Source organism: Vulpes lagopus, chromosome 10 (genome assembly GCF_018345385.1).
Source record: "Vulpes lagopus strain Blue_001 chromosome 10, ASM1834538v1, whole genome shotgun sequence".
Taxonomy (NCBI): Eukaryota; Metazoa; Chordata; class Mammalia; order Carnivora; family Canidae; genus Vulpes; species Vulpes lagopus.
Genome location: NC_054833.1, coordinates 96,581,139 through 96,603,803, shown reverse-complemented (window position 1 = coordinate 96,603,803; position 22,665 = coordinate 96,581,139). Strand labels below are relative to the sequence as shown.

Here is a 22,665-nt window from a genome sequence, read left to right as displayed (position 1 = left end):
TACCATCCAGTTCCATCCACGTTGAAGCAAATGGTGGGTATTTGTCGCTTCTAATGGCTGAGGAATATTCCATTGTATACATAGACCACATCTGCTTTATCCATTCATCTTTCGATGGACACCGAGGCTCCTTCCACAGTTTGGCTATTGTGGACATTGCTAGAAACATCGGGGTGCAGGTTTGGTAGGAATGTAAATTGGTGCAGCCACTGTGGAAACAATATGGAGGTTCCTCAGAAAATTAAAACTAGAAATACCATACAATCCAGTAATTCTAGTAATCTACCCACAGAAAATGAAAATACTAATTCAAAAAGATAAGTGCACCCCTATGTTTATTATTGTAGTAGTATTTACAGTAGCCAAGATATAGAAGCAGCCTGTGTCTACTGATAGAGGAATGGATAAAGAAAATGTGGTACATACACAATGGAATGTACCTCAGCCATAAAAAAGAATGAAATCTTGCCATTTGCAGCAACATGGATGGACCTAGAAGGTATTATGTTACATGAAATAAGAGAAGGACAAATGCTATAGGATTCCACTTAGATGTAGGATCTAAAAACCAAAACAAATGAACAAAACAGAAATAGACTCAAATACAGAGAACTGGTGGTTGCCAGAGAGGGGATGGGTGGGAGGATGGACAAAACATATGAAGGGGATTAAGAGGAACACACTTCCAGTTATAAGTCATGGGAATGAAAAGTACAGCATAGGGAATGTATTCAATATTTAAATAACTTTATATGGTAACAGATGGGAACTACACTTATTGCAGTAACCATTTCCTAATGTATATAATTGTCAAGTCACTATGTTGTACAACTGAAATTAATATTGTAGGTCAACTATACTTCAATTTAAAAAATCAGTGGAGTAAAACATCCTCTTTCTCCCATGCTGAAATCCCAACTGCTTATTGTGATAATTTTTTTTTTTTCTTGACATAGTGGAGGGAATATTTTGGGTAAGACAACTGCAAAGTTTAAGGGCAGGTAGCTTCAGTCATGGCTGGATCCAGGCGCTCACCCAGTGGCTCTATTTCCCTCTCTTTTGACTTCATTCCCAACTTTCTCTACAGGATAGCAAGGGGACCGCTAGCAGCTAGAAACATTCACTGCTCTTTGAACTGATCCCCAAGAAATATTTTCATTTCTACCAAGACCACCAACCAAAGTCCCTGGGAATTGGCCTGGCTTGGGTCACATGCTCACAGTGGTGGCAGAGGGAGAAAGACACCATTACTGGCTAGAACTAAGTTGTGTGCCACCTCTGGGGGGTGTAATCTAGGTTACCTTGGTTTTTGAGGGATGGGGTAACAGCTTTGAGATACAATTTGTATACCGTATGATTCACCCATTTAAAATGCACGATCAATCTTAGAACATTTTCATCACCCCAAAAAAGAAACTCTTGCTCATTAGTTCGGTCCACCCCCCACCCCGGTAACCACTATTTTCTGTCTCCAGGAATTTACATGTTCTTGACATTTCATATAAATGGAATCAGTGTGCGTGATGTTTTGGAACTGGCTTCTTTAACTTCATGTTTTCAGGGTTCATCCGTGTCATAGTGTGTCATCTTGCCTTTTAGGGTCTCAAAAGACTCGCTGGCTTCTGCTTCCCTCTCTGTCCTCATTCTAGGCTGTTCTCCCCCTTCTCTGTTGTGTTCTACTTTAAAAGCACATAGCTACTTAGACCCTTTGCATTTGGGTAAGGACTAGAAGGTGATGGAGAATGAAAACCCAGATTTAGGCATTAGGATCAGTGGGCAATGCAGTTATCTCAGTGGTTCTCCATAAGGCCACCCTTTATTGTGAACAAGAGTTTTTCAGATCACTTGCTTTCAATGGAGTAAATAACTGAGTTTTAGCTTTGGTTAAAATGGGCCCTGTGTTTTCGGGGATAATCCCAGTTGCAAAACTCTCCCGCTCCCCTCACTCACTCTGTGAAGGGACAGAGTCCCACACGGTCCCCTCCTGGTGCTTTTCTCCCCTCCAGGAGAGCGAAGAGGAACTTTATTCCTCCTGTCGCCAGCTGCGAAGGCGGCAGGAAGAGCTCAACAATCAGCTCTTTCTGTACGACACACACCAGAACTTGCGCAACGCCAACCGGGATGCCCTCGTTAAAGAGTTCAACGTCAACGAGAACCAGCTCCAGCTGTACCAGGAGAAGTGCAACCGGAGGTAGGCTGCTCCCCACCCCTGCTTCCCCTGCAAATGCCCAGGTCTCTAGGGATGCCTGCGTGGCTCAGCGGTTGAGCGTCTGCCTTTGGCTCAGGGCGTGATCCAGGATGGAGTCCCACGTCGGGCTCCCTGCAGGGAGCCTGTTTCTCTTTCTGCCTGTGTCTCTGCCTCTCTCTCTGTGTCTCTCATGAATAAATAAATAAAATCTTTTAAAAAAATGCCCAGGTCTCGCTCCTGCAGGCAGTAATGTTGGGCCCCCGGGAGCCTGATGTGGGACTTGATCCCCGGACCTGGGGTCGTGCCGTGAGCCAAAGCAGATGCTCAACCACGGAGCCACCCAGGTGTCCCAAGACCACTACCTTCTAAAGAGCCTGGTCAGGTTCCCCCATCCAGTGGTTCTGGATTGGGGCAGACCTCATCTTCCTCACCCGCAAGGGATGCTTCTGGTTGTACTGCAGAAGTAATGTGAGGTGCCGGGGAGGGGTGGACAGCCACGCCTGCCTAGTGTCCTGCAGTGTGCCAGATAATCCTGCTCAACAGAACTGCCCTGAACCGCCAGAGCAGACTCCAGTGGGAAACCGTGTAGACTCCTCACCCACATGTTCATTTCATCCACACTGCAGCCTGCAGAGCAGCAGTGACCCCAGTGCAATGCCCAGTGAGGAAACAGATTCAGAGAGGTTCCATGTCTTGCCAGGAGGAGCCCACTTGGCCAACCGTCAGCCCTCTACCACCCAGCCACGAAGGCCCTGCAGAGAGTGGATGAAGTTTATACTATTCGGCACATGGCCCATGTCTGAGCCTAACTCACGATGGTGAAATCTGTTTTGTTGCAGGTTGAGAGAGAAGCGAGTCAGCAACAGCAGGTTTTACTCCTAGACGCTGGGGTACATGTGTCCGGGTGTCACACGCGTGTGTGTGTATAGGAGAAAGTCCTCTCTTCAGACCCTGGATACATGCTCATCCGTGAGGTCATCCTCTCTGCAAGACTGGCATCAAGATGACATTTCTGAAGATCCGACTGGCATGAGTTGGGGTTATTTCCTAATTTTTTTCATCTTGGACAATTTCTTAACTTATATTTTCTATAGAGGATCATAAAAACATGTTCCAAACCTCCTTGAATAAAAGCAGTGAAAATCTTGATGAGTTAACCCTCCTGTGCTTGACCGTACAGTGAACAGCCTTCCTTTTCCAGCCTCTAAAGACCCAGGTAACTGACTTCCACGGAGGATGAGCCCCATATGTAAGGAACTAATTCATTAGATTCTGAAAAGAATTTTTACCAAAAGGCAAATGATTCCACAGTTAAGGCCATCGGATTTCACCAGGGCCCAAAGAGGAGCCCTGCCCCCAGCTGCCCCGTGTGCCAGGCTTTGCTCCGTGGGTGCCACCACTGGCCAGCTGTCTAGACAGACCTGCAGCCTGTGCCTCAAAGGTGGTTGAGGAATGGAATCTCTGTTCAGTAGGACAACTTTCCAGTCGACGATGGAGACTTACTCTGTGACTGGAGTTATTGGGGTGAGGGCCACTTTGATTTAGAAGTCTGTCAGGCCACTGGGAAGACCCACTGGGAAGGCTCAGCCCACTTCTCACCCCGCCCCCATCTCTGCCCACTTGTGAGCTGGCCTCATGACTGCTGGAGAGGCCCCGTGTCTGCAACTCTCCATAGACAAGAGGTCATTTACCAACTTAAAAAGATGATCACAGTTTAGCCCTCTGGGGTTATCCCATTTTCTGGAGCACTGAGCTAAGCCTTAAGCCTTAGCAAACTACAGAAAAAAACCTACCTCCAGCCATCACCAAAGAGGCAGACCCACCTAGGACAAGATGATACTCGTCTACATCTTGATATTGATACGATTGAATGCTTCATACAGTGTGGTGATTTAATAAGGCTTCTTAAAGGCAAGGATAGTTTGGAGGTGGAGAGTATGACTCAGTAGACTCATGACTTGGTCAGAGGGAATTGAGAACGGATTTGGGTGTGTGGTGGGGGGGCAGGTAATGGTGAGAAAAAATACGATCGTTTCAGGAGGACCAACTAGCAGTTAACCTGGTGGATTTACTGGTTGGAACTGGATAGTAGACACGCATTCAGCCCTTCCCTAGTTACCCTGGACTTAGCCTGCATGTACTGGGAAGTACATGAAAACCAGCCAGGCTTTGTGTGTGTTCAAAAGACCTTATGCTTGCATTCCACAGAAGTTTTTAAGCACCTCTATACATCAAGTACTGTGCCCGAGGTCAGGGGCACGACGTAAAAAAAAAAAAAAAACAAGTTTTTTTAGGGGGGAAAAAAAAAAGCCATGCTTACTGTTCTGGAATTTATCTATCCCCATGCTCCTGAAAGAAATGCATTTTACTTTCCTTAAAGCCTGGAGTATAGTCTGATGAGGCGGAGCTGTTATCTTGTGATATTTATTCGTCAAACTGGAGTTGCTATCTTATTTTGCAGTCAGCAACTAAAGTGAAGAATATTCCTGATGGTAGCAAATGTCCAAAGCAACTTTGAATAGAGGTGAGATGCAAAGACACGGAGGGAAGTGCTGCAGGGAAGGAATTTGCAGACTCTCTACCCAGTGCCCCATTTGCCATTGGCCAGGTGGCCACTGGAGCCTAATGATTGCACCCTCAGCCCTACCTCCAGACTTCCTTTGCCTCCATCATTACCTCTACACCATAGAGCTCAGGTGCTGCTGTCATTCCCCCCGTTTTCAGCTCAGAAGTGAGCAAAAGACATAAACCTCCCCACTTCACTTCATTTTAAAGTCAAAGAGCTAAGTAAAGGCCTGGATCCCCTTTCTGCTTAAAATGGACTTTCTGCTAGGGTGGCATATTAAGACAGTGTGGCATAGAAGGAAAAAAACCATCTTTTCAGCTGCTACTATGTGAAATCCCTGCCCAGCCGCACCTATGCAGCAAAAATGCAGGGGGATGGTGGGGGTTATACTATAAATGGTGCTGGGAAGAACTCTTTCCCTAAAACTGTCTCCTTCTCCTAAGTGCTACAGTGATTTGAATCCACCATTAGAGAGTATTTGCTTTGGCTCATACATTCTCTCCTTAATAGAGTAACACATTAACAGAGAAGGTGGTACTAGGATTCTCTCAGGAAAAACAGGGAAAGTGAAAGGCACAGGTGATGTCGCTACTCTTCCCATAGTCTGCCGGATGCCACACAACCTAGATATATCTAGCTGAGATTGTGGTGTAACAGTCATGAAATAAGCACAATTTCTTAACTTATATTTTCTATAGAGGATCATAAAAACATGTTCCAAACCACGCAGAATAGTGATAGGGACATCTTGAGAGATGGCAGCAGCATAGCGGATCCAAACCATGGCTGTGTACGTGTTACACTTTTTCTCTAGGTATATCATTTAGACTATGTTTTATCCCATGGAAAAACAAAGGAGGGGGACACTGGTTAGATCATTGAAGTTTGGGAAATTCAGGTTGTATGAAGTTAAATAATTTCTCTGCTGTGAAGCTTGGATATCCTAATGTGCACGGTTAAGAGAGGTGTAGAATATTGCATTTCCCAAATTAGACCTGAGTCATTTGAGCCAAGGGATGTCTATCTCACGGGGCTAGTGTGCAGTGGAACACATTTGAGGGCAGCTGCTCTCTTAAGGAGACAGCCACAGGGGTGCACAGCTGCCTCAGCTGCAAGAGCAAGCAGCTCTTGATCTCGGGGTCGTGAGTTTGAGCCCATGTTGGTGTAGAGATTCCAAATTTAAAGGAAGCCAGGCAACAGAATCTAATAATTGACATATTTTGTGACTTAAATAAGATCTAAATTTAAGTCACCAAGGCCAATGATCTTCAGATTGGGCCAGCCTTACCCTGTCTACCACAGCTTTCCAAGGAATATACAAGCTCAAATAATTTTAGGGGATCAATTTTCAGATCCTTACCTTCCTATTTATACTCTTTCTTAAGGTTCATCTGCCTCAGAAAATGCTTTTTTCTCCCCTTACAAAAGAACAAGCTCTTTCCCCATAGTGAGTTTTAAACTATAGAGCGTGACTCAAGGTATAAAATTTAAAATACAAGTGCTTGGGAAGTGAAAGCCTCTTCAGGTACAAATCAGGTACAAATCCTTCTGCCATTCGGGTGGCTCTCAATTCTTTTGATTCCAGTAAAGTTGAAGTAACACCCAAGATTTCTCAGCATTTTAGCCTGTAACTTCTGAAGGACTTAGGAGAATTCAGCTATCCTGCTATCACAAAAACTCTGTTACCATCTCCTTATCTGGGCGAACAAAGATCAGCAACACTTTTCATACATAAAATTGCAGAGGGAGAATAGGATGGATACCGTGGCCATTCTAACAAGGGTAACATGTATCTACAGAGACATGAAATAACATGAAGACATGAAGTGGGGGGGAAGAAGCTTTCTTCAACACACTGAGTGATACATTGCCAATGAAATTTTAGTATGTTTAATTATTAAAATTTGCACTATATTAGCTTATTGATCAAATGCAATCCAGAAGTTTCAAATACATAAAGCCTTATGATTTATTGGCTATTATAGAAATGTGATAAAATATGCAAACAAACAATATAAAAGCCGAACATTAATAGGCTAAAATTTTGAAGGAAAGTAGAGTAAAAACACACATTCAAGGAGTAAAACAAAAAAGGGTGTATTTCCTACCATCAAAAATTGCCTTATTCCTGTAATTTTTGAACAGGTGATAGTGTCTATCAGCTACTGTATTTAGCACCTCTAGGCTCGACTTAAAGAGGAATGTAACCATTTTATTTAAAGATGCATTATCTGCAACATGCTGGCAACTTGAATTCTTTGCAACTATTTACGATGAAAAATTTTAGATATCAGTTTAAAAATGTGCAGGGGAATACTCAGATTTTCAAAATTCACCAAAGAGGTCTCGGAGCGTTAAATTTTAAGGTGGCTGATGTAGGGCTGCTAAGTGATAAGTTGCACTTGGATCTGAGAAGGATGGCTAAAAGAGGCCTCAGCCCTTTTAGCAAATTTAAAATGAATAAAGTTAGTTTTCGTGGCACCTACGTGGCTCAGTCAATTTAGCATCCAACTCATCTCAGTTCAGGTCTTAATCTCGGGGTTGTGAGTTCAAGCCCCACATTGGGCACCATGCTGGGTATGAAGTGTACTTAAAAAAATTAAGTTAACTTTCAACTTGGGTGGCTGCTAACTTTTTGGAGACAACCCTAAAAAGCCATACTCTGGCCAACGGAAAGTTAATAAAGTAGTTTAAGAAATATGCAGGATGACAAAATTGGCACTTGAAAAACACTCCGTGATTTCTCTCAGGTTTTGTCCTTTCTGAAATATTTTCTTCTTGAAGAACCAGATTCTGCAATAATCTTGTCTCTCAGAAATTTCTACATTTCCTATTTTTCAGTAGACTTTAAAAAGCTGCATTTGTAAACCTGTGTTTCATTATTAAAGCTTTATTTATTTTTTATATAAACTGTGTGCTTGTGGTACACAGAAAATCATGTGAATGAGTCACACAAATATTGGCTACTGTTAATGTAAAAATTAAAAGGCTGTATCACATTTTTAAAAAATAAAGATTTGGTCTAAATACAGCAATCTTCCCTGAATTATTGTGTCATTGTTGTTTTTTTTTTTTTAAATACTAATCTTTTTTTTTTCTCTTATTGTAAAAACAATAAATACTTCATCTGTGAGAAAGGTACACTTACAATTCTTTTCTTACAATGTGTTTTTTGGGTGCCTGGGTGGCTCAGTCAGTTAAGAGAGCAACTCTTCATTTCAACTCAGGTCATGATCTCAGGGGTCCTGAGATCAAACATTGGGTTGGGCTCTATGCTGGGCATGGAGCCTGCCTAAGATTCTCTCTATCCACTTTGCACCCCTCCACCCCTGCTTGCACGCTGTAAAAAATAACAATAGTAAAATGTCAGGGGTTTTTAAAAGATTTTATTCATTTATTCATGAGAGACCCAGAGAGGCAGAGACACAGGCAGAGGGAGAAGCAGGCTCCCTGCGGAGAGCCCGATGGGGAACTCGATCCCAGGACCCTGGGATCATGACCTGAGCCGAAGGCAGACTCTCAACAACTGAGCCACCCAGGTGCTCCTAAAATGTGTTTTTCTATCGCCTTACACTTTTCTTCTAGGTTACTGATCTATCTTCCTTTCAAGAAAAAGTCACTCAATTTAAAAACCTGACTTCAGGGAAACCTGGGTGGCTCAGCGGTTGAGCGTCTGCCTTTGGCTCAAGGCGTGATCCCTGTCCCAGGATCAAGTCCCACATCGGGATCCCTGGGAGAAGCCTGCCTCTCCCTCTATATCTCTGCCGTCTTTCTCTGTCTCTCATGAATAAATAAATAAATTCTTAAAAAAAAAACAACCAAAAAAACAACCTGAGTTTATACAATTAATACGTGACTACTCTTCAGTTTGTCAATCTTTGGAAGATTATTTGGTGCTAGAGGGGCAATGAGGTTATTATACGCACTTTTATTTCTCAACTAAGTGATAGGACATGCTAGAATTATCAAGTCGTTGTATTTTCTTGCCAACAGTGCCTGGTGAACCGGGAGCCACGTTGTGTATCCTAGGACTGTCCCATCCCTAACCCTCAGCCACTGATTGGATTAGTACTAGCGACCAAAAATGTAAGAACAGCCTATGACAAACCCCATCATTTAGAAGATAAACAAGGAGTAGCAAAAAGCAAAGGCAAAGAAAATTAGAACTGCTAGCCTATCTTTTTTAATGGATAAAGTTAGAACTCTCTAAAGATACAAAATGAACACGTGTCAAAAAATTTAACTCATTAACAAGGAACCAGTAAAATGTTGCAACTGGTTCAAAGAATAATTCAAAGAACAATACATAACATAGACTATCAGATTTCCAGATCATCTGATTCTACACTTATCATTGTAAATCAAGATGATTTTTGTCCCCAGATATGCAAATTATGTCCAGGAGAGAGTCAAGTGTTGATTGCCGGGCTATCAACTACTTTGCCAGTTTTGTATCTATTAAGTGAGCTTTTATCAGTATCACCAATGGACATGAAATCTAACCCCCACCTTACACCTCACGCAAAAGCCTAGTCCAGTTAAGATTATGGATCAAAAATAGAAGATAAAACAGTAACATTTCTAGAAGGTATTTACTACCGTGGAGTAGAGAAAAGCTCCTTTAACAAACAGCAGAAGTACCAACCCTCAAGGAAGACTGCTAAATTAGACTCCACTAAAGTCCACCACCGGTGTTTATCGAGAGATGCAATCAGAAGAGCAAAAAGGCAAGCTGCAGGGTGGGAGAAGGTATTAGCAATAACGTATCTGACAAAGAGCTTTGGTCAAAATAGGGCTCCCTCCCTCCAAATCAATAGGCAAGAGATAATTCATTCAAAAAAGGGCAAGTTTCATGAATAAGCAACTTACGAGAGGACATCCAAGTGGCTGACAAGTGTATGAAAAGATGCTCACTCATTATTCGTAAGAGGAAGGTAAGTTAAATCCACAATAAAATACTGCCACACAATTATTAGGAAAAAATTTAAAGCCTAATAATACTACCAACTGTTGGCAAGAATGCAGAGCAGCTGGCACACTGCTTGTTGTATAAATTGTTACAAAATTATAAAGATATCTGACATTCTCCACCGAGTTAACCATATGTATACCCTATGACCCAGTAGTTCCACTCCTAAATATATACCTAACTGAAATGCATGCACATCGCACACCACAAGGCACGTACCAGAGTCCGCAGTGCTGCTATTCACAATGGTCAAACACAGAAGAGTCCTCTTGTCCATCTACTGCAGAACTGGTAAACTGTATGTGTTTACACAATGGAGCAGATACAGTGATGACAAATGACTGAGCTATGATAACACATAACAACATGGATGGATCTCACAAGCTGAGTGAAAAGCTAAAAACGTGGATGTACAAGATAAGAAGCTTTTGCACAGCAAAGGATACAGTCAACAAAACTAAAAGACAACCTACAGAATGGGAGAAGATATTTGCAAATGACGTATCAGATAAAGGGCTAGTTTCCAAGATCTATAAAGAACTTATTAAACTCAACAGCAAAGAAACAAACAATCCAATCATGAAATGGGCAAAAGACATGAAGAGAAATCTCACAGAGGAAGACATAGACATGGCCAACATGCACATGAGAAAATGCCCCACATCACTTGCCATCAGGGAAATCCAAATCAAAACCACAATGAGATACCACCTCACACCAGTGAGAATGGGGAACATTAACAAGGCAGGAAACCACAAATGTTGGAGAGGATGCGGAGAAAAGGGAACCCTCTTACACTGTTGGTGGGAATGTGAACTGGTGCAGCCACTCTGGAAAACGGTGTGGAGGTTCCTCAAAGAGTTAAAAATAGACCTGCCCTACGACCCAGCAATTACACTGTTGGGGATTTACCCCAAAGATTCAGATGCAATGAAACGCCAGGACACCTGCACCCCGATGTTTCTAGCAGCAATGTCCACAATAGCCAAACTGTGGGAGGAGCCTCGGTGTCCATCAAAAGATGATGGATAAAGAAGCTGTGGTCTATGTATACAATGGAATATTCCTCAGCCATTAGAAATGACAAATACCCACCATTTGCTTCAACGTGGGTGGAACTGGAGGGTATTATGCTGAATGAAATAAGTCAATCGGAGAAGGACAAACATATGGTCTCATTCATTTGGGGAATATAAATAATAGTGAAAAGGAATAGAAGGGAAGGGAGAAGAAATGGGTAGGAAATATCAGAAAGGGAGACAGAACATGGAAGACTCCTAACTCTGGGGAACGAACTAGGGGTGGTGGAAGGGGAGGAGGGCGGGGGGGGTGGGGGTGACTGGGTGACGGGCACTGAGGGGGGCACTTGACGGGATGAGCACTGGGTGTTATTCTGTATATTGGCAAATTGAACACCAATAAAAAATAAATTTATTATTTAAAAAACACGTGGATGTAGCGAAGGAAAAAAAAAGGAATTAATTGGTAAAAGGACATACAGGAAAATGTAGGAAATCCGTAAGATGGGATAGTATGGAGGGTGAATCAGTGTGGCGGAGCACAGATGCATCACACTGACACATTTACACACTATTCGAGGAGCGCAACACGCAGAGCAATGCACATCCAGTGATACCATATATTACACACATTCTAAAGACCAGACACAAACCGCATGCTATACTGCTTGTAGCAGGCATACAGATGGGCAGGTAAAAGCATAAAAACGGATTGAACAGAGCATCTAAAAGTCAACGATGGAGTCAGGGGGAAGGCAAAGGTGATGTGACAGATAGGGACAGTTTAGCTCAGTCGTAGACATTATTTCTCTTTGAAACACTGAAAGTCTTGCTCTGCTTGGCGCAAGGTAACAGTGGGCTTGCTCTGCCACAACTGGATCCAGGCATATCCCATCTTTCTGGCCCATGGGGGAACACTTACACAGAAGAATAGTAATAATGAAAAATAAATGAGGGAGAGGGCCTGGGGAGGGTGAGGGGAGAAGAGGAGTCAGAAGAGAGACCAACGGAGATGAAGACCAAAAGAACTAGTACAAAATGTTAGCAGCTAATATTTCTGGGGAGTGAGAAAATGCCATTATAGGAGAAAGGAAATTTTCAACTTTTAACATTTGTGAGTCCTGCTCCTGGGGTCAGGCAAGCTATACTTTAATATTTACCTGGGTCCAAATGATTCAGCAAAACCTCAAAGTATGGGCTCTATTTCTGCCATGAGCACATGTTAAAAAATAATAACCGAAAAGGAGCATTCCAAATATAAACACACACACACCCGACCCCTCCCTGGCAACTTTCTGGAATGTCCTTCCTCATGATGATTTGTAACTCTTTATGTAAAACAAAACAAGGGACATCTGGTGGCTCAGTTGGTTAACCATCTGTCTTCTGCTCAGAGCATGATCCTGAGGTCCTGGGATTGAGCCCCACATCCGGCTCCCTGCTCAGCAGGGAGCCTGCTACTCCCTCTCCCTCTGCTGCTCACCCTGTTGTGCTCTGTCAAATAAATAAAATCTTCAAAAAACAAAACATATATAACTTTCCATCAAAATAAAGTTCCATCCCTAGTGCACTCTCTTCTTTGTGAAGATGCGTACCCCAGGCAGTTGTCCTAACTTGGGTTCAAATAAAACTCTTCCCTGCTCTTTAAAATTTTTAAATTTTAAATCTCAGTCGGGTGAGCCTCCCACTCTCAGTTTGGGCTCAGGGCGTGATCTCAGGGTGGGTCCTGGGATGGAGCCCTGCGTCGTCATGTACTTGGTGCTCAGCACAGAGTCTGCTTGGGATTCTCTCTCCCTCTCCTCCTGCCTGCTCCCCCGCCCCCTATATACATGCACTCTAGCTCTCTTTCTAAAATAAATATTCAAAAAAAATTTTTAAGTTTGTTCATTTTGCATCGATTTTTCTCATTTTTTCCCTAAGATTTTATTTATTTACTATGAGAGACACACAGAGAGAGGCAGAGACATAGGCAGAGGGAGAAGCAGACTCCCTGGGGGGGAGCCAGATGTGAGACTCAATCCCAGGATTCCAGGATCATAACCTGAGCCAAAGGCAGCTGTTCAACCACTGAGCCACCCAGGAGCACCTCTCTCTTTTTTTTTTTTTTCCAATTTTATTTTCAAAAAAAGGAAAGAAAAGTAAAGTTATATAAAAAAGATGTACCAGGAAAATTCTAATAAAAACACAGCTGGAGTAGCTTAATAGCAGATGCATTGCAATGCAAGGCATTTAATCGTAACATTTTACATCAGTCACAAGAACATTGCCCCAACAAACTGCAGTAGACACAAACTCTGATGCTTCTCACAGCATATAGCTCTGAAAAACATAAAGCAGATGATTGGAGGAGAAAAGCAAGTTTACAATTGTAGTTAGGGACAGAGAGTTCTCTCTTAGAAAATTAGAACTTCAAGTGACAAGAACAAAGGGAATCTGGATAATATAAGTCACAAGTTTGATCAAGAGCACACACATGTTCCTACAAACACACCTGAACTCTGCACCTGGAGGGTACAGCTTTTGTTTAAGCATATTTACAAATATCGACCAAGCCATGGGGGGAGGAGTGAGAGAACTACAGCTGACCCTTGAACATCTGGAGTTTGAACCACAGGGGTCCATTTGTATTTGGATTTCCTTAAGGGTTCACAACAAAAGCCACAAGGCATTTATTTACAACTGCCCACTCCAAGTCTTCAGACCTGATAATGGAAGGTATGCCTGCTGTGCCCTGAGTACCCAAGAGGTGGTCAGCAGGGACAACCTGGGGCAGGACAGGGCTGCAGGTGGCCCCAAGTGGAGTGCCCAGGTCTGTGAGCAGGAAACAGAACTGAAGGGAGGATTTTCATAGAATCTTATAAGCTGATTTCAAAAGTCACATGAATAATGTATATAATAGCCTGGCAATTTTGAAAAGAAATCAAAAGGGGGACCTATGTCCTAGCAAATACAGAAGACCTTATAAATCCATAATAACTGAAACTATGTTATCTCCACAGTAAAAGATCTGAATAGATCAACTTGAGGGAGGGGTGAGAGGGACCCAGGAGGAGGGGGAGATGAGAGGAGGGGAGAGAAGAGTAGAGGAAGGGCAGAGAGTTTAGTAGGATGAGTAATCCAATTATGTTGAGACACTTGGTCATTTAGAAAACCCCAAGTTACAGATTTACTACACACCATTCATAAAACTAAATACCAGATAAAGGTGGGGGTGGGTGGGTGGTAAAAACCAGAACTTTAAAATTACCAAAAAAAAAAAAAATACTCGGGTTTTATTTTCCACCTTCGGAATGGGACTTTTGCAAACATCAAAAGAAAAAACCACCAAAAAGATGGATGAGCATCTAAATTAGAAGTACTGCATAACTAAAAAGACAACGAGAACAAAATTAAAAGGCAAGTGTTCAAGAACCTACCCAAGTCTCATCTGGTAAGATCTATCACCCAGAATACATCCTACAGATCCATACAACAATGAGCAACCTGACAGAGGAGTGGGAAAAACTAGGACCATGTAACTCACCTGCAAAACCCAAAGGTCTAATGAGTACCTCACAAAATGCTATCTTTAGTAGCAATCACAGAACTGTAAAATCAAAAAAATAACAAACCATGTTTTACTCATCAGGTTGGCAAAAATTCAAAGGTGAGAATATTTTGACAATGGTTTTAGGGAGCTAGCAACTCTGGCTTGTGTGGCCACTTCAGAAAACAAGCAAACTAGGTGGCCAACCGCAACCCCCTCAGCCGCACACACACACACCACCTTCCAGTGTTGGTCTAGGCATAGCTATGAGGTCTCCATTCTGGCCAGGGTGTGTAAAAACAAGCCACTGAATAGGCTTTCTGGAAGACTTTTTAAAAGGAACAGAATTTGGCATTCCCTTTGACCTTGTTTATCTTCTCTCTCCTTCTTGCCTATAATGACACTTAGAAGTGCAAGATCATTAGAATGAAGTGTGGGAAGATGGGGCCTGGTCCCTGAGGTCACCATCCTACACCTGCTGACTTCTGGACTCCTTGCAGGCATGAGAACCACCCACCCCTGCTTCTTTAAGCTACTCTGAGATCGTTTTTTAAATGAGCAGCTACATGCATATCTGACATGAAAGAATCTATTAGAATTTCAGTTCCACTTCTGGGTGTCTACTGTCGAGACTCATTTGGAGATGTGTCCTAGAGCCTTCACAGCCGTGCAGTTTGATGAAGTGGCAAAGTGCAAAGCTGAATAAGCACCGCCAAGACAATGGCTCCATCCACAGAGGGTATGCACACCATGGCATACCATGGGGCTCCTAACTAAGAAGGATTACGTAGATCTACTTCACTTAGGGTCCTAGAGACCACCCATTCCATGCCGCCATGGAGTCAAAAAGCATCACACGTTGAAGTCAGCGGTGCCGTAAAACAAAGACAAGCTGAACTGCTGTGGCTTCTCCCTAGGAGCCTGGTTCAGCCCAATGTGTGTGTCCAGGGTGGGGGGCAGGAAGGCAATTGGGCATTAGACCTCCCAACTCCCAGACCTCACCCTAGGAGTCACACTGGGGAGTTTGGCAGGGAGGTGGGAGAGTTGGAGGGAGCACAACCACAGATAGGGAGTAAGGTTCTCACAAGCGCCTAGAACAAGAGCTCTTTGCACATCTGGGGAGCGTCAGGCCTCTTACATTTCCCAAGTTTGAGATCTAGTGGAATCACTGGAATAACCACCATGCTATTGAGAAGGACAATGCATCTTTTGAAGCTACTGTTGACTCTACTACCAATGCAATGATGGCCAATTATAGGCAGAATTACCTATACTCAGGGGGTACAGATGGCTCTTTAGGTTCTGAGAAAATGAAGAGTAAAACATTTATGATGCATTTCACAAATACTTTCAGAGTTGTGTTGCTTTATTTACTGAACTATCAAGTTCCATTTGAATTCACTGAAATGTTTTCCTTGTTGCTTGCCTCCTACAGTATTCTGCAAAATAGTTTATTTTACTGCATTCACAAGGTTGATATGGAATTCTTTCAAGTGTATCATTGTGCTGCATAATTTGTACCAATATTTACTGAAATATTTATTTTTCTACATGCACAATGGCTACTGGCAGAGCAATTTATTCAGATGCGGTATAGCTTGCTACGTGACTTTACCAAGTTTTACCGAGATTTGCTTTATTTTGCCTGTACTGCAGAAAACTTCCTCCAAATATATTTTGCATTGTGGCTTGCTTTCTTAGTTCCCAGTATTCAATGAAATACAGTGCCAGAGTTTGCTTGTACACTCCCACACGTCAAATTACCTTCTCTTCCACCAGTAAATGTGTTTCGCAGCTAGCTACATCAAAGAATCACGGACAGACACATATACATAAAATTTCCTCTAGCCAGGGAATTTTATACCGGTATTTCAGGACTGGTAGAATGTTGCTGCATGCTCAGAATTTAGGATTTCCTACTAGATTCAACTGTACATGTACAAAATGATTTTTTTGCCATTAAAACCCACTCAATAATAGCTTCTAGTACATATATTATGGAAAAATATTTATTTCTTTATAAAATTTTCACACCTTTTGTATAGGGTGATCACTCGATTTATTATATGAAATGGGACACATTCATAAATGAAAGGGGACACTATTAAAAATTAGGATGAGACTACAAGAATAAAAATGCAACTGTCCTGGCCAAACTGCGATGGGTAGTCACCACATTATATACCGGCACACCGCCCTATGTCAGCAAATAAGGAATATATACGAATAATCAGTACATCATCATGATGCACTTTTGTTGAGAAAGGGAGAGAGAGAGCACAAGCTTGTTGGCAGCGGGGAGGGAAAGGAAGAGAGAATCCCAAGCAGACTCCCTTGCTGAGTGCAGAGCCCAATGAGGGGCTCGATCCCACAACTCCCAGATCATGACCTTAGCCAAAACCAAGAGTCACACACTTAACCGACTGAACCACCCAGGACCCTGATGTGGGACTCGATCTCGGGACCCAGGACCATCCCTGAGCCAAAGGAAGACGCTCAACCACTGAGCCACCCAGGCGTCCCTGTATAGTTACTTTTAAAACTCGAAAGGGGTATTCTGAGTATATAGAATTAAGAGCTTGACTGATATTCCATTTTGAGTTGGTTTTTCAGCCTGCACAGTTTAGAACAAAGACACACAATTGTGATTGTTTAAATACAACAAAATGTAAAGCAGACAGGCACCGATTACCGCTTTTTCTCTGACCTAATGTAATCTGCTCTCCTACTTAAAAAAAAGTCTCCAGAACTTTACTTTCAAGCTCAAAACATCACTGAACTGAGGTATTTATTGAAACCACAGTAAACAAACTGGCACCTATTACAAGGCAGTGAATCAATGAAACATTTCTACCTTCTCTGAGTATTCAGTATTCACATTCCAGTCTTGCACCGCTAGTTGCTTAGTGAGTGAGTATTCCACTCAAGTGCCTCAAACTCAGCTAGGAGTTTGCATCTATTTCTGTACCTCACCGGCTCCCCCTCCAACATCCTTCCACCTTCCCCAGCAGAACAGCTATTAGTTAAGAGAATCTATGTGCATGGTGCTTTGCTGGCTACAAAGGGGCCTCCACGCCACTTCACGGACACAAGCTCCCCTGTGAGAGGAGTAGGAAAGGCCTTATCTCCACCTTATAGAGGAGTGGCAGATTGGATCTAAGTCACGTCGAAAATAAAAGGTGGATCCCACCCAAGGCAGTGCAAGTAAATGCAGGAGTTCCTTGAGCCTTGAACAGCCACCACCAAATCCTTATTTTCCACTTGGGCCAAAGGTCTCAGGTCTTCCCAGGGCTTATAGAAACCTTCCCTCTGAAGGGCTTTGAAAAAGGTTCACCTTTCTGTTAAATTCTGGAGAATTTAATCATTGAAGGGGAGCTTTTGCATTTTCATTACTTTGGCAGGTTTTTATTAGGCTCACGCTCCATAGGTACCCAGAATGGTGTAAACGACTGCAGAGGAGGCAAATGTAGTCAGCAGAGGGTGATCCTTGGGCTCTGCTCCCAAGATAGGATTTAAAAAGCTACTTGGGGAGAGGAGATTAGCACGTGTTCAGCACGACCAATGCCAGTTTATGATTAGGAGCAAAAACAAATCAACTATTCTTAGACGATGTTCTATGGGTTATTAGGCTCTAATGTGCCATACTCCTTAACTGACCTACATACACATACACATGCCAGCCCCACTATGCGTGCATTTATATGGTAAAATGCTTTGCCTATTGATAGAACTTACTGTGAGTTTGTGCAGCACAAGTCATGATGTACAGGTATGTGTTTTTTGCAACAAATATAATAGTATTTTAATTGCAAATAGTGGTTGGGTGACATATGGCCTTGAATACATGCCCATGCTAAAACAATAAAAAACGCTGCAGGCATGGCAGGCAAGAGTTTGGTGTCCGGGTTCAAGTGAACATGGCTCAAATCCCAGCTTTGCCACTTCCTAGATGAAGGACCTTGGGCAAGTTGCTCCATCTCTCTAAACCTCCATTTCCTCACATGGAACCTAGAGGTAATAAATGTATCTACTTTTAAAAATCATTGAGAGAACTAAATGAACTTAAGAAATACAGGCAGTTTTACACATAGTGAACAGTCAACAAATAGGAGCAATTAACTATTAGGAATGATTGTCTTTGGGGGCACTTAGTTGGTTAAGCATCTGCCTTTGGCTCAGGTCATGATTCCAGGGTCCTGGGGTCGAGTCCTGCATCAGGCTCCCTGCCTAGCAGGGAGGCTCCCACTCCTCTTGCTTGTGCTCATGCTCTTCCTCTCTGTCAAACAAATAAATAAAATCTTAAAAAGAAAAAAAGACTGTCTTTGAGTAACTTAATTAATGAAGGTGGCAGGTAATATCCATCATTATCCCAGTGTTGAACACACCTAGAAGCAAAATCCCTATGGAAGTTACTTGACCACAACTCAGTGGGGTGTTATAATTGTCCCAGCAACACAGCAAATAATTCCTCCTCAAAGCTGGGCAGCACTTCAAACCTCTATTAGCTACTCAGGACACTAGCACGTAGGGGATGCTTAAGGGTGCACCACGACTCCTTCTCATAACAAAAATTTAAAATATGTACTGGCAAGACAGTATTTTACTTTTAGATCTGTAGCAAGGCTCCATGGAACACTGGAGGAAAAGACATCTAGAATATTCACTGAGATTAAAATCCTACATATTAGTAATGAAGAATTTTTTAATTGCTTGCATGCTTCAACCAGCTCTGTTAAAAAAATAAGCATTGCAAATTACAGCCACTAAACCCCTTGTTGGCTGAAAGACACTCACCCGGGTCACTTTGCTATGTGTAATTTCTTTGTTGTGAGTTAGGTTTTGCCCCAGCCATAATTATTTGATTCAGAAACAAAGCTATCTTTCCTGGTGCGCATGAGTTCTAAAATAGAGGGTTAACATCTTAGTAATTTGCACAGCTCAGAAATGCCATGGTCTAGTTGACTCCATTCCTGCTTATATTTTCTTTCTTTTTCTTTCTTCTTTCTTTCTTTCTTTCTTTTTCTTTCTTTCTTTCTTTCTTTCTTCTTTCCTTTTCTTCTTTCAGATTCAATTTATTTATTTGAGAGAGAGAGAGAGGGTGAGCAAGAGAGAGCATGAGTGGGGTGGAGGGGCAGAGGGAGAGGGAGAAGCAGGCTTCCCTCTGAGCAGGGAGCCTGACGTGGGGCTCGATCTCAGGACCCCAGGGTCATGACCTGAGCTGAAGGCAGACTCTTAACTGACTGAGCCACCCAGGCACCCCTAGATTTTCAATAGCAAATGGCTATTTTGTGCTAAAAGATTAGGTAACCTGGCCCAACCACATGGATTGCGGAACCAGCCCTTTGGCCAAAAGCAGCCAGTTCCAGGTAGGCGGGACGCAGCACAGAGGTGTGGCGTGCTTGTCAGGCAACCAAGGACTGCACCTGCAGAAAGGGAGAAGGTGGGAGGTCACCTGAATCTCAAGTCATTTTGTGAGTCCCATTTCCCCCTTTATTCCTTCAGCACAGGTGTGCTGAGCACCTCATGTCACAAAGCGGTAGAAGGTGAAGAGCAAGGAGAATTCAGGGCCTCTCACTTTGCATCTTGCAAAGGGAGCACGTGGCTAGAATCTGGCAGCATTTCTCACCTCCTCGTTGGAAGGCAAGAAAAACCTGGAGTGCACATTCCCAACCCACGCAACCCTTCTGAATCAGAACTGCCAAGGGAAGAGTTTGGAGTCTGCATATAATTTTTATTGTAGTAAAGTATATGCATAACACAGAGTTCAGAAATTGTTGGTTTCTGGTCATTTTCCCCCTAGTTTACTGGTTGCTTTGGTGAAACAACTAACCCTTAAAGCTTCTCTTTCTGCTATTCTGCTTCATATCACTTCTCTGTATTTTCTTTTTTTTTTTTTAAATAAAAATGGTATATATTTAAGGTGTACAGTGTAAGGATTTTATATACATACAAGAAATGAGCTGATTACTAGACTCAAGCTAATTATCTCCTCCCATAGTTACTTTTGTGATGAGAGCACCTGAAATAAATCTAGAGCTCTAATATACTCCATGGTGGCTGCAGTTAACAATCCTATACTGAACACTGGCATCTGTATTTTTAACTTGGGCCTCCTGTGTTATTTTTGGGGAGGGCTGGGAGCCACAGGTTTACAGGAAGGGGTAAAGGGGACAACAGAATTATCATCTCAGATGAGGTCACTTGGCTGACAAATGCATTCAGCCAATCAACAAACACTTATTGGGCAGGTGAAAGGACCACTTGGTGTTCTTTGGATTAAAAAAAAAAGACAAAACAGACATTGTCCCTGCCCTCTTAGGATACCAAAACTCTGGGGAACAAATCCTATTGTCAAACAATTTTCTTACAAACGAAGAGTTTGAACTAGGTTGCTGAAAGTTGACCAGCCAAGACACTCGGGATTCTATAAAAGGGTATTAGTCCGATTCTGGAGGAAGAATGCCAGCAAGTGTTTGGTTTCCCCAGGGGGCTAAAAGCACACTCCCCTCGGCCCCCACAACCCTCAATGCAGAAGGCACAAAGATGAGTGGAGAGCAAGTGACCTTCTGATTGGCCAGGTCATGCACAAGAAGGTCATTCTCCAAGGCTAGCAAACAGGGACAATTTTAATAAGACATGAATTGTGGGTGTTGCTGCCAAGACCAGCTGACATGGGGACCACCAACCCCAGGTACACAACTGAGTGGGACCAGGAAATAGAATGATGCTGGCTAGTTCCTCTACCCTGTCCATAAGGAGATAGAATTTGGAAAAGAATACAAGATAGGAGGTGCCCCAACAATTTCAGTAAAACAATCTACAACGAAACAATACTGGCTTCCTTATAATCGCCATGTTAGGTGATTTAGAAAAACAAAACCTATTGTTCCCCCCAAGGCCTACTCTGTAGCCATGAGAAATACTGTAGCCTAGATAATTTGGTGCCAGAATTAGTCATCTGGCCCCCAGGAAACTGCTGTTTGTCACATGGCACCCTCTAACACCCATGTTTAGAACAACACTAAGGAGGGGCACTTGGGTGGCTCAGAGGTTGAGCATCTGCCTTTGGCTCTGGTCATGATCCCGGGGTCCTGGGATCGAGTCCTCCTTCCAGGGAGCTTGCTTCTCCCTCTCCCTCTGCCTGTGTATCTGCCTCTCTCTTTGTGTCTTTCATGAATAAAAAAATCTTTAAAAAAGAGAGAACAGCACTAAGGAGATCAAGTTTTTCCACAGAACTGAAAAGGCTCCTCTTCCTTTTTTTGCAGATGTAGACAGTTTTGCATTATCTTTGGTTTCATTGTAAGGCTCTTTGTCACATGGTATGATCCTCCAACACGCTTACCCAATAATCGCCCACCTATTCCTTGGAAGCGGTGGTCGAGGTGGCAGGGCTGGGTGGTGTGTGCCCCGGTGTCTAGAAGCACCCCTGTGTGCACAAATATAAACATGGTTTCATAGCTTTATGCAGGTTTGGGGATTCAATCCAAGGTTGAGGGAATGGAAGGGCAGCTGGGAACCCTAGAAGTAATGGGATTTGGGCAACCCCGGGTGGCTCAGCGGTTTAGCGCCGCCTTCAGCCCAGGGTGTGATCCTGGAGACCCGGGATTGAGTCCCATGTCGGGCTCCCTGCATGGAGCCTGCTTCTCCCTCTGCCTGTGTCTCTGCCTCTCTCTGCGTGTCTCTCATGAATAAATAAAAATTTTTAAAAAAATCTGAAACTCCATTTATTTTTTTTAAAGATTTATTTATGAGAGACACAGACTGAGAGAAAAGCAGAGACATAGGCAGAGGGGGAAGCAGGCTCCTCACAGGGAGCCTGATGCAGGACTCAATCCTGGATCCCAGGATCATGACCTGAGCTGAAGGCAGGCGCCCAACCACTGAGCCACCCAGGCGTTCCTGAAGTTCCATTTTAAAAAAAAGAAGTAGGGCAGCCCCGGTGGCTCAGTGGTTTACCGCCGCCTTCAGCCCAGGGCATGATCCTGGAGACCTGGAATTGAGCTCCCTGCATGGAGCCTGCTTCTCCTTCTGCCTGTGTCTCTGCCTCTCTCTTTCCCTTTGTCTCTAATAAATAAATAAAATCTTTAAAAAATAAATAAAATTCAAATTAAAAAAAGAAGTAATGGAACTCCTTAACTGTGGTATCTCCTGATCTGAGTCAAGAAAATAGACTTGACTTCTTTAAAGTGGTTAGTTTAAAAAAATAATAAAATAAAATAAAATAAAGTGGTTAGTTTTCAGCCAAGATGTGGAGGGAACTCAAATAACTTTCCACTCTGCCCACATTCCTTGCCCTCCCCTGAACTTCTTACAGCGTATCATAGCTCCACCACATCACACGCAGCATGACCTTGCTTATTTACTGGAGCCCATCTAGTCTTGACTTAGTTAATACAC

General features: G+C 43.0%; 1 protein-coding gene across 1 annotated transcript in view; it reads left to right on the top strand.

Annotated features, from left to right (window-relative positions):
* Window positions 1–7,783, top strand: part of PLCG2 (phospholipase C gamma 2) — a 150,416-nt gene extending 142,633 nt beyond the window's left edge. Inside the window, exons 31-32 of the mRNA XM_041771700.1 lie at window positions 2,007–2,191; window positions 3,028–7,783. Of these exons, the coding sequence (XP_041627634.1) occupies window positions 2,007–2,191; window positions 3,028–3,070 (228 nt within the window). The 3' untranslated portion in view covers window positions 3,071–7,783. The remainder of the gene's footprint in view (window positions 1–2,006; window positions 2,192–3,027) is intronic.
* Window positions 7,784–22,665: the final 14,882 nt, after the last annotated feature.